The 11,448-nt window shown below is 40.4% G+C and overlaps 1 protein-coding gene and 1 non-coding gene across 3 annotated transcripts in view; both read left to right on the top strand.

Annotated features, from left to right (window-relative positions):
* The window catches only part of Pli (E3 ubiquitin-protein ligase pellino), a 31,332-nt gene extending 22,871 nt beyond the window's left edge, over window positions 1–8,461 (top strand). For both annotated transcript variants that reach the window (XM_017167970.2, XM_070286942.1), the window contains 8 exons: window positions 3,455–3,547; window positions 6,468–6,699; window positions 7,062–7,253; window positions 7,321–7,509; window positions 7,578–7,676; window positions 7,743–7,896; window positions 7,960–8,137; window positions 8,211–8,461. In XM_017167970.2, coding sequence (XP_017023459.1) covers window positions 3,455–3,547; window positions 6,468–6,699; window positions 7,062–7,253; window positions 7,321–7,509; window positions 7,578–7,676; window positions 7,743–7,896; window positions 7,960–8,137; window positions 8,211–8,337 — 1,264 coding nt within the window. In that variant the 3' untranslated portion in view covers window positions 8,338–8,461. The remainder of the gene's footprint in view (window positions 1–3,454; window positions 3,548–6,467; window positions 6,700–7,061; window positions 7,254–7,320; window positions 7,510–7,577; window positions 7,677–7,742; window positions 7,897–7,959; window positions 8,138–8,210) is intronic.
* Window positions 8,462–10,417: 1,956 nt separating this feature from the next.
* Window positions 10,418–10,582, top strand: LOC121501955 (U1 spliceosomal RNA). The gene has a single exon (XR_005990759.1). It is a non-coding gene; the product is annotated as a U1 spliceosomal RNA (small nuclear RNA).
* The last annotated feature ends 866 nt before the right edge of the window (window positions 10,583–11,448 follow it).

An 11,448-nucleotide genomic window follows, 5' to 3' on the forward strand; every position in this document is an offset into this window, starting at 1 on the left:
CTCCACCGCTTAAACTCAATTAGAGGTGCAACGAGACGCTAAAAGCCTTGCAAGGGAGAGCCCCCACTTGCTGGGGAGGCGCTTAAGTGGGCGGGGCTGGGCTAATCAAATGAGTGCAACGAATACCTGGCTTACTTTAGTGTAATAATCAAATTAATTTGCATAAACTGCGACCCGACCCCGTGACATTAAACCGCTGCGGTTGGTCTGGGTCCGAGTCCGGTTGGTCACCAACCATGCCTATAGTGGGGTCACCACTCTTGTCCTGATTTCCGAGCCCTACCCTTGAGTTTTCCATGGCTGATGATGGCTGATGGCTCTGATGGGGGTCCTGGTGGTGCACTCTTTAGCATGCAATCAGGGGGAAATGTTTGCCCTTTGCGTTAGTTGGTAAAATTTATTGTAATGCGATTGTGTCGGCCAACTATAGAGCGGCCTGTTGTGGGTCTCGTTCTGGTTTTGGGTGCTGCACATAAAGAAATAATTATTTTTTAGGAAATTATTTGCAAGTAGTCCAATAAGCTCAGCTGAAGATAAAAGCTTGGCTTAGTGAGTAGAACTTTTCGTCTACCTACAATCCACAGATATTTTAAGAAAGGTCAATGCCATAAAAAGGCACTTATATTTGTACTTATTTTGTACGCCTAATCGAACAACTAATTAATGCCCCATCGACCATAATTTGGGATCATTCTTTTTCACCGTGTGGCTTGCATGCCAGGCCAACGAGGGAAAATCGATGCTATGAGAGCACTGTCATGCAACGGGGCGGTGTAGTATGGTATGGTATGGCATTATAATGGAATACTCTTCTACGCCCTTTCCCCACGAACACAAATACCACAACCAGCAACCAGCACCACCACCAGCACTGGCGGCGTAAACCCAAGCACACACAGACATGAAAATTGATTTCCCTAAACAACAGACAGCAGACGGCAGGCAACAGCAAAAGTACAAAACCGGAGCCGGCACCACGGATACACAGATACAGATACAGCCACGAATACAAATACGAGTGCAAACACAAACACTAGGGCCGCGCCATCAAAGATATCGTATCTCATGGATGCCCCTTTTAGTATCTGTATCGTCCCCCCCACAAACTCCCGCGCTGTGCTCGGTGTTGGAAGTAACTCCATGTATTCGTATATCTTTTTTATAGCGCACAATGTTTCCTATGTTTTTCCTTTTTATTTGTATTAGTTTTTTTTTGCCAGCTTTTTCGGTTGGCCTGTCGTAATGTGCTTGGGTTAGTTTCGAAATTGAAATGTATGCAAATAGTGGCATGTTGCCTTTGAAAATCGATAAATTCTTTGGTGGCAGGCAGCAGGGAGGCCGGAGAACAGCTGATTGCATGTGAAATAGTCACGCAGCGAGCGGTGGCTATATAGTGCTGGTCTCCAAACCCATTGTATCCACTATTTATATTTTTCCTCGATGTCAATTAATCAAGATTTATGCGATTTGTTAATGAATTCGCTCTGAGTGGACCCTGCGGGAAATAATGCTTTCAATGCTTTTGGGGAAGAAGGGTCTCCTCCCCAAATGGGAAGTGTTTCAATTGAAAATTGTGTAATTTGACGTGGATTCTGGAACATCTGGCAATGAAGCTCGCATTATGTCCACACGCATATTGTGTAAATATTTACTTCGATTCCCATTTCGATATACCCATTTGCCTTTGTTTTCCTTTCAGACTGTTAATTGAATTTAATTTAGAGTCAAATGACAAACACAGAGGCAAACTTCTATTAATATTAATCATGCTTGGCTTAATCAATTTAACCCACTTTGTTCCGTTGATGCTGGGTGGGCCCCTTGTTGTAGGCAATGTTGGAGAGTATAATTGAAGCCCCCAATGACGTGGTTTCATTTGTCTAAGAATTCATAATTTGTGTACATTTGTTATTAGCCAAAGTAACCTGTTGAATGTTGGGAATTTTTGGTGAATTTATTTAGTTAAAATTGTGTTTTGCTGTAGGTAACTTTTATTAAAAGTTCAAATAGGTAATTAGATTGATATTTTTTAGCAAGTAAATCCTTCAAAGAAAATATATAATTTGTAAAAGGAATTAAGCTAAAAGCATTCAGTTATTATATCCTTCTAGCCCTGCTTAAAGCTTAGCCTGCCTTTTTAAGGTTATAGACATGACTGTACGGCCTGTCAGATGTGTCTGTACATATCTAAACAAAGTTGCAGCGCTAATTTGAAGTCTGCAAACACAGAGGGGGCCGACAGGGTGAGAGAGAGTGATGAGCAGTTGGCATTTCACCTTGCAACCCCCATGGCCCACCACCTCCGCCCCCCTCCCTCGTTGTGGGCTCTGAAATTCTGTCTGCGCTGCACAATTCAAGTGCCAGTCCCCCCTCCGTCCGTGCCTTGGCTTCCCCACATTTCCATTCAGTCATCGCAAAAGGGGAGCAAGTTTAAATGCAGCGAGCAAAAATCAATGCAACCCCAGAGCGGCGCCCGTTGCAATCCCCCTTTGACTGCAGAGTACATTAAAAAAAAATCACAAAAAATCCCATTTGGCATCTCCACGACTGTGTGTGTGTGTGTTTGGGGGGATTTCAGGGGGTAAAGTGGGCGTCAACCGGCGCCAGGCTGCTTTATTAGATTGCCGTAAATAAGTTTATGATGTGCCCCGAAACCTGAATTTAGATGTAATAAAAATAAAGCAGAAGGCACTGCAGCAGAAGAAGGAGCCGCTGCTGCGTCATCCAATGCTAATGAGAAATTCGTTGTAGTTAATGTGCAATTCCCAACTAATTTGGGACATCATTATCCCCCTAATTAGGCGATTACCTACAAGATCGGTCTGGTAACTTGAGGCAGGATAGACTGTGCGGTGTGCAGCATTCCTAAGACTTCCAAGGAAGCGAAAAGTGCTGGCAGTGCGGAGACAGAGCGGAGCCGTTTTCCCATTTGAAATTCTAGAAAGCCAAGAAAACAGCCAAGAAGTTGCAGCGTAATACAAGCACAGAGCGAAATGAATTTAATTATAACTCAGAGAGAGAGAATATAATTGCATTAGATGAGTTTTCTAGCCCTTGCCTCTAAGGTTCTTCCATAAACAATTCATAAATAAAATACTTGCACTCATAAAATAATTGAATACAAGTGTAAAGTCTGAATTTTCCCGCTGTGTAGTAAGAAAAAGGAGCAACACACATACAAATAGTGCTGAAAATGAGCAATTTCTTTAGCATTTATTTGGAAATTGTCTTGCTTTATATATATATATGCCATTTTGCCTCCTTTGTTTTGCTCTATTTTCTACTCGGAGAACTTTTCCCTTATTGTTTCCCTTTTCTTGCATTACATAATGACTTAGCAGTCGAATCAGTTTCTTTTCCCCTTTTAAGGATAAAAATAATAATACAAAAATGTTGAGGACGATGCAATACCATTAAAAATTTAATTTTCAATTCCATTTTCCTTTACTTCCAGCACCGACGGCACCGAATCTCCCATACTGGCTGAAGACGGTGGCGATGGTCATGACAAACCGCGATTGCGCTACGGGGAACTAGTGATACTCGGGTAAGTCCAAACAATAGTAAAAACAGACGAGTGTACATACTATACTATATATACTTGAACGTAAGAACGTAGGTGGTCTTACCAGGGCGGAGAGGAGAGCCTTTCACTTGACAAGTGCTGAAATGAGCACTTCAAGTCGTAAAAGTCTTTGTTCTTCGACTTGAAGCATTTATTTTACTTCAAAAAGCTTAACAGCACAACAAAGGGTAGGTCATTGAAAGGCTGAATATGCCTCCAATTGAGATAATTCATATTTCTGCACAACTTTCGCTTTGGTTTATTTAAGGAACAAGAAAAGACCTTAAAACAGAGCTATTTTCTTTGTCTTAAAACTGCATCAACGTAAATTCTTCATAAAATCTTTTGTAAAAGCCTGGAATTATGCAAGCTACTTAATAATGCTGCTCCAAGGGACTTGAAAGCGGCTCAAACCTCCCTAACCAGTTACATTTCACAGCGACACTATCCCAACACAATCTCATGAAAATCTATTATCGTCCATCATGGAATCATAAATTAGGATTCACTGCCTTTTTATGGGATGTTCAACCAAACCGCTTGCTCGCTCGAGACCTCTTCAATTCCGACTTCGATTCGAGCCATAAACCCAATCAGTCAAACACACGGCTCCAACGCTTACAGAAGTCTAAGTGCCGGCTCAGTAAACATAGAGCCGTGGAGAGCCGAATAAATTTTGAGCCACGCAGTGCTCCGTCCTCCGCTGGCGGAGATTGATGGTTCTGGCCAGCAGCCGGGACGGATGATTGTAAATCTTGATGCTCGCCTGACATTGTGCTGATTGGCAGCGCTTGGTCAACGCTGACTCACCACCAAAGTGCGGCTCAGCCTCAGTCTGTCTCAGACTGCGGCTCCAGACTTGAGTCATTAGCCGAAAGCGTTCCGAGATGAAGCTGCAGTTGCGCCCTTTTGTGTCCCCCCAGTTGTGTTATCTTAACACTTTTTAATTGCCCATAGGACGAAGGCAGGCCGGGCTTTAGGCAGCTGGCTATAGTTCTCCATCAATTCCCCATTTATCACGGCAACCATGCTGGTTCTCCCGAGCAACATGTGGTCACTTCACGCTGGTCGGTCAGTGATATATGAGAGACAACCGGACGATGATGGGCCTGGACAACACAAGCTAGAGCGAGCACTGGGAACGTTGTCAGCGAATCTCAAACTCTTAATTGCTGTCGTCAAAATAAGACATAACCAATTAACGATTAACGAAGAAAACAACGCAAAATAGATTTGGTTAGCAGGCAAAATGTGGGTATGAATATAAACCCGAAACAGCGTTACAATATCAAAGACACAACACACAGGCCTCGAGGGGGGTCAAACGTCGTAGTTGTAAACATGAATTTGGATTGATGCTTTTGAGACGTTTGCCGTTTGAGTTCCACTAACCTTTCGGGGTTCCGAGAACTTTACATCACTCGCGGGACACATTCCCCTTCTTGATTATTGTTCTTTGACTGAATAATTTCGTAGGAAAGATACTTTGTCGCGGGGGAGTCTTTTCTTGACGGGCGACATTCTTAAAAAATATTGTCTATAAAATCAGAAGAATTATTATTGACGTTTTATTATCAGATCGTTAAATTGAATGAAAGAAGTGCCAGGAAAAAATAAATAACAAGAGAGAAAGCTAACTTTGGCCAGCCAAAGTTTGTATACCCTTGCAGGTAACAATTAAAATATATCATAACTAGGCCAAAAATGCATTAATTTCGATTCGGAAAGCAGTTTTGTGTTGATTTTTATTAATTTAAAAAAAACTGCATACCAAATTTAGAAAAAAATGGCAAAAAAAATCGATTTCTTCCGGACATGTCTAGAAAGATTCCCCTGTTGATGCTGATCAAGAATATGTTTATGGGGTCGGAAATGATTCCTTGACTTAGAAAAATTTTATTTTGTATTATAAAATCTGATTTTTTATATTAAAAAACTTCTTGATTTTTTTTAAATTAAAAATATCATAACTCGGCCAAAAGACCATTAATTTTAAATCGGAAAACTGTTCTGTGCTAGATTTTCTACAGTTAATAAATCTGCATACTTCATTTAAAAATTTTGAAAATTCAATTTTTTATCAAAATTAAAAATTTTAATGATGTAACCCCTTATAACATTTTGCAAAAATGGCCAAAAAATCGATTTCTTCCTGACATATATAGAAAGATTCCCCTGTTGATGCTGATCAAGAATATATATACTTTATAGGGTCGGAAACGTCTCCTTCACTGCGTTGAAAACTTCTGACTGAAATTATAATACCCTGCAAGGGTATAAAAATAGGAAAAGTAGGAAATATGTACCTTAATTTAAGGGCATATAAAAACTCTATTTTAAAGGGATTAGAACAACATCATTTCATGGCTTTTCTTTATTAAATTTATCAAAGTTAATATGTTTTTTTTTTCATTTTATGGCCCTTAAAACCAGTTTATGCCTTAATTTCTTTAAAATTTTTGTAATAGTAAAACACGATAGACATCTTAACCTTTACCACTCCCCAATAACACTTTCTTGGCAATGAAAAATCAAGCTATAAATACCAACGCGCCGCGGCTCTATGATACCAATATGTACCAGTATTGACGGATAACCACAAGGTTTATGGCCTGGCTAATGTAGCAAAAAAGGCAGAAATATCACCGGGAACACATTAGGCTAGCCTCGCAATTCTTTTGAGTTATTAGTGCCCATTATCTGTGGGAGACCCCAGCAGAAGCGCTCCACTAATTGCGTAAACATATTGCCGCCGCAGAACTTGACCTATAAACCAAACGAATTAAGCAACAATCTCACATGGCCCCAATTCGGGGCGGCCGCTTATCAACTTGCCCCACATTGGCCAGTTAGAGTATCTGTATTTGAATCTTAAACTGAATCTGTTTCTTTGTCATTGCAGCTACAATGGTTACTTGCCACAGGGAGATCGCGGCCGGCGACGCTCCAAGTTCGTGCTGCACAAGCGAACGGAGGCCAGCGGCGTTAAGCGGTCCAAGCACTACATCGTCCAGTCGCCACAGACCTCGAAGGCCATCCTGGATGCCAACCAGCACTCAATCTCGTACACGCTCTCACGCAACCAGGCGGTAATCGTCGAGTACAAGGAGGACGCGGAAACGGACATGTTTCAGGTAAGGAGAAGTTCTCTCTAATCCCCCAGAGGTGACCTGACTTTGATGAATGCTCTCTGGCTAATTAAAGCTTGACCTGGAATCATTCTGTTCCGATAGAAGGTCAGACTTCGTCTTTCCTGTTTTGACTCTTGACTTTTAGCCGGGCAGACAAAGCGACATTCAATATTTATATGGGTCTCATGGCCGGAGCAACGTTTCCCTATTTGGCCTGAAGTGTAATGCCAATATCGCATGATTTGGCATTTATTTGCTTAGTGATAAATTACCCCATGCACTCACTCACTCACACTAATCAGTGGTTTCCCCCCAATCATTCACCTTCGACTAATTCCTATTGCTCTTCTCCACTCTTCCGCCAGGTGGGACGCTCCTCGGAGTCACCCATTGACTTTGTGGTGATGGACACGCTGCCCGGCGACAAGAAGGACGCCAAGGTGATGCAGAGCACAATTTCTCGCTTCGCCTGCCGCATCCTGGTCAACCGCTGTGAGCCTGCCAAGGCAAGAATATTCGCCGCCGGCTTTGATTCGAGCAGAAACATATTCCTTGGGGTAAGTGTGGTCTCGCCATAATCGTTTCTAATCGATTCTAATGAGCTCCGAACTTGACTTTCCATAGGAGAAGGCCACCAAGTGGCAGGACAACGTGGAAATCGATGGCCTGACCACCAACGGCGTGCTAATTATGCACCCCAAAGGATCGTTTTGCGGCGGTAGTGCCAAGTGCGGACTCTGGCGTGAATGCTCCGTGGGCGGCGATGTCTTCAGCCTGCGCGAGTCGCGTTCGGCACAGCAAAAGGGTCAGCCAGTAAGTCAATTAATTATCTCCAGCTCCAACTCAGAGCGAAGCTAATTCTTTTTTGCAATTTCCCGCAGATCTACGACGAATGCAACATCCTGCAGGATGGCACACTTATTGATCTCTGCGGCGCAACTCTGCTCTGGCGTTCCGCCGAGGGTTTGCAGCACTCGCCGGTGAGTCAACAGCGCAGTTCCAGAGTATATATTCAGTTTTATTTACAATTTGATTAATAATTGCAGACCAAACATGATTTGGAGAAACTTATCGATGCCATCAATGCCGGCCGTCCGCAGTGCCCGGTCGGCCTGAACACGCTGGTTATACCGCGCAAAGTTAACATTGGGGATCAGGTGAACCAGCCTTATGTGTACTTAAACTGTGGCCATGTCCAAGGTGAGTTTTAATTGTTATTTGGAATCAAAAATATCACTAACATTTGGCTTCTTTTCCTGGCAGGCCATCACGACTGGGGTCAGGATGTCAACACTGGCGCCCGCCGCTGTCCCATGTGCCTGGAGCTGGGTCCAGTGGTCACCCTGTGCATGGGCCTGGAGCCGGCCTTCTATGTGGATGTTGGGGCCCCGACATTTGCGTTCAATCCGTGCGGACACATGGCGACTGAGAAAACTGTCAAGTGAGTAGGAAAAGCCTCAGGAAATCAAAGAATCGACTATATTCATGGTGGTTTTTACTTCGACCTTTTGCAGATACTGGGCCAATGTGGAGATACCGCACGGCACCAACGGATTCCAGGCGGTGTGTCCCTTCTGTGCGACGCCCTTGGACGGTGCGACTGGCTACATTAAATTAATATTCCAGGATAATCTAGATTAAATTTAATATAAAATCGATAAGCGATTAACAATTGTATTTACGTCTATAGATACATAGATACTGTAGTAATTGAACGATGTCCGAGTTTGAAGCAGGCATTAAAACTAGGCTTTATTTATTATAATTAATTAATTAATTGATTAATATTTAATGCAGCTGAAAGGCGGAAGCCGTTTTTGAGCGAACACTGAAGTGTCTCTGTCTGTGCTTGAGTTTTGCATTATGTTTAGCAAATCAAAGCGATTAATTGCGAAATTAACGAAAGCCGATCCCCCTTCCCGATCGCAGTTGCATGTTCAAGTTTCACGTTTGATTTCCGTTACTGTATAATGTAAAAATGATTTCAAAACAATGAAAGCGAAGCCAGCTGGCGCAGCATTGAACGCAATGATTAATAATTGTATAAGTTGATATCGAATGTAAATCGCAGATATATTTATATGGCCAGCCACAGGCAAAGAGCATTGATTGTGTATAATTGTGTAAAAACAAAGCAAAGATGGAAATGTAATCGTTAAACCCAATTATTCGCAATAATCCATTGCAAACTACCCGACAGCAGCAACATTTACGTATTTCTCACCAAATCTAGAGCTTACATTTAAAACGAAGATAGGAAACGAACGAAGGAACACAATTATAAACGATTTAGATTCAGTAAACGACGTAATGGTAAAGCATTATTCTAAATAACAAATAACAGAGGAATTACCTAAACCGTATGAACCACAATAAAACGATGTACAGTTTCAAGAGCGAGTTCATAATAGCATTATCTGTATCTGTATATCTAGATCTAGATCTATATGTATCTGCAGAGTCTACGGATGTATATGTACGTTGATATTCATTTTCTGCCCCAAATCGCGCATTATGCATTACTAAGTTAGGTAATCTTACACACCCTATAATTATGAATTACGATTATTTGTATTATTATTCTTATTTTGTATGCATTAAACACTTTCGTGTGTGTTCATTATATGTTGCAGTTGCGTTGAAGTGTGTGTTAACAATGCACACAGACAATGCAAAAAAACAAACAACAAAATAGTTTATAATAAATACAAAATGTAAAATAAAAACTTTCTAGCAATACGCATAAACCATTTCTGGACTTATTTATTTATTCATTAATTTTCTAGGATTTTTAGCTCTAGGCTATGGGGATTTCGCAATGGATTTTGAAATAGAAACCAATTCAGTTTTGTGATGGGAGCGAAAGGCAATTTTCTTCGAAAATACTATTTAGTATCATTAAAAGAGTATCCATCAGAATATATAGAGAACACCCTATGACCTAATAAGCTAATGGGAGTTTTAAATCTCAGAAAATATTTATAAAGGTCGGGCATTGGACTACGCTTGCTTTTATAGCTTTAAACAGAGGTTAGTTTTTAAAAACTCCAGAATTATTTATTTGGAAGCTTCTAGTTTCGAGTTGACAATAAAATTCTGTTTTTTAAAACATTAATTTGTGATTTAAAAGAAAAATTTGGATATTTTTGGAAGAGTTCCTTGAATTGAATAAGGCAATTTTCTATATTTACGAAATATTTTATTTAGCTGCCTTTCCAGCCCATATTATTGTAAATTGAGTAAGAAGATTGCAGCATTGGATGGTGTAATGTGTGGAATTTCTTGATTTTTGTTTTTAAAAATTTTAAATCAACATCAAAATTAAAACAATATAATGTTAATTACGATGTTCAGGAATATTTAGCGACGCTGTATTTATTAGCGATGGTTTTCCATTCAGTTTCCCTTTTATAATTAGTCGTACCCTATAAAAACAATATTTTCAAAAAAGATTATTTATATATACATTTCGCACAACGGCAAGCAATATAAAATATAATTTTAATTCGATGAATTTAATACGATTTCTAAAAAAACACAACATTTATAAGCTACAGCGTGGAACAGCTGGCAATTATCAACTCAGGCCAAAGTGCGCATGGCCAGAGAATTTTGTGAGGCATATTTACGGGGTGTTTTCTTGCCACCACCAGCGACATACGATTCCCAACTGGTTCTGGCGTTGCTGGCATGGAAACCCTGCCGCCGAGCAGAGGAAAGCATACTTACCTGGCGTAGAGGTTAACCGTGATCACGAAGGCGGTTCCTCCGGAGTGAGGCTTGGCCATTGCACCTCGGCTGAGTTGACCTCTGCGATTATTCCTAATGTGAATAACTCGTGCGTGTAATTTTTGGTAGCCGGGAATGGCGTTCGCGCCGTCCCGACATAAATAATAAATGTGAAATTAGAACTAAAGATAGTAGAAGAGAAATTGTTGAGTAAGAATATATGTGTGTATTTTTTGAGCTGTGAAATAAACATAATTTTTCCCCAAAAGTAAAACAAACTAACGCATTTTGTTTTTGAAAATTTATTTGTAGAATATTTGTTTTTATTTCGACTTTGTGTTTTTATAGCAGTTTTGATTTTGTTTGTGAAGCTGCTTATTGACATCAATCTTTCAATTCTCTACCGCTTGTTTCGGGAACTGGCCAACTTGATGGCGAGTTATTGTCAATGGGGGTTTGAGTTTCTTGGATCTGATACGATCTATATATTAACATTTAAAAATGGAATAGTTTCTCTTCTCGTCCTCCGCCTCCTAGCCTGCGAGTCGTGCATACATATCTAATTATTAAATTGGAGATTTGAATGCAAGTTGCTTTTGATTTCGAGTTTGATTTATTTTATTCGTAATGAAAAGTAGTTTGTTTAGGTAATGCAGAAAAATGTTGCTATCTAAGTACGAGAGATGTTAAGTTATAATCGACATGGAAATTCCTTAATACTTGGGATATTCTTTGAATGTATATTTCTTCCTCTTGTTTAATGTAAATATGTTCTTATGCATGTTGTATGTATATGTATATCAATTGAATATAAATGTGTGTGAATTTATGTATTTATAAATCCTTTGCTCTTCGTACATATTTGTTTCGATTCGTTTTCATTATCTCTGGACACTTGTGCGCTTAGCTGCATTAATCTATACAAAACTAAATTTGACTTACAAACCTCCTGCTCCTCCTCAGGACCTTCACAAGTTACAATATCAAAACTCTCCATAGCTGAAGACCTCTTTACACGCCACT

The sequence above is a fragment of the Drosophila kikkawai genome, chromosome 3R, assembly GCF_030179895.1.
Source record: "Drosophila kikkawai strain 14028-0561.14 chromosome 3R, DkikHiC1v2, whole genome shotgun sequence".
Taxonomy (NCBI): Eukaryota; Metazoa; Arthropoda; class Insecta; order Diptera; family Drosophilidae; genus Drosophila; species Drosophila kikkawai.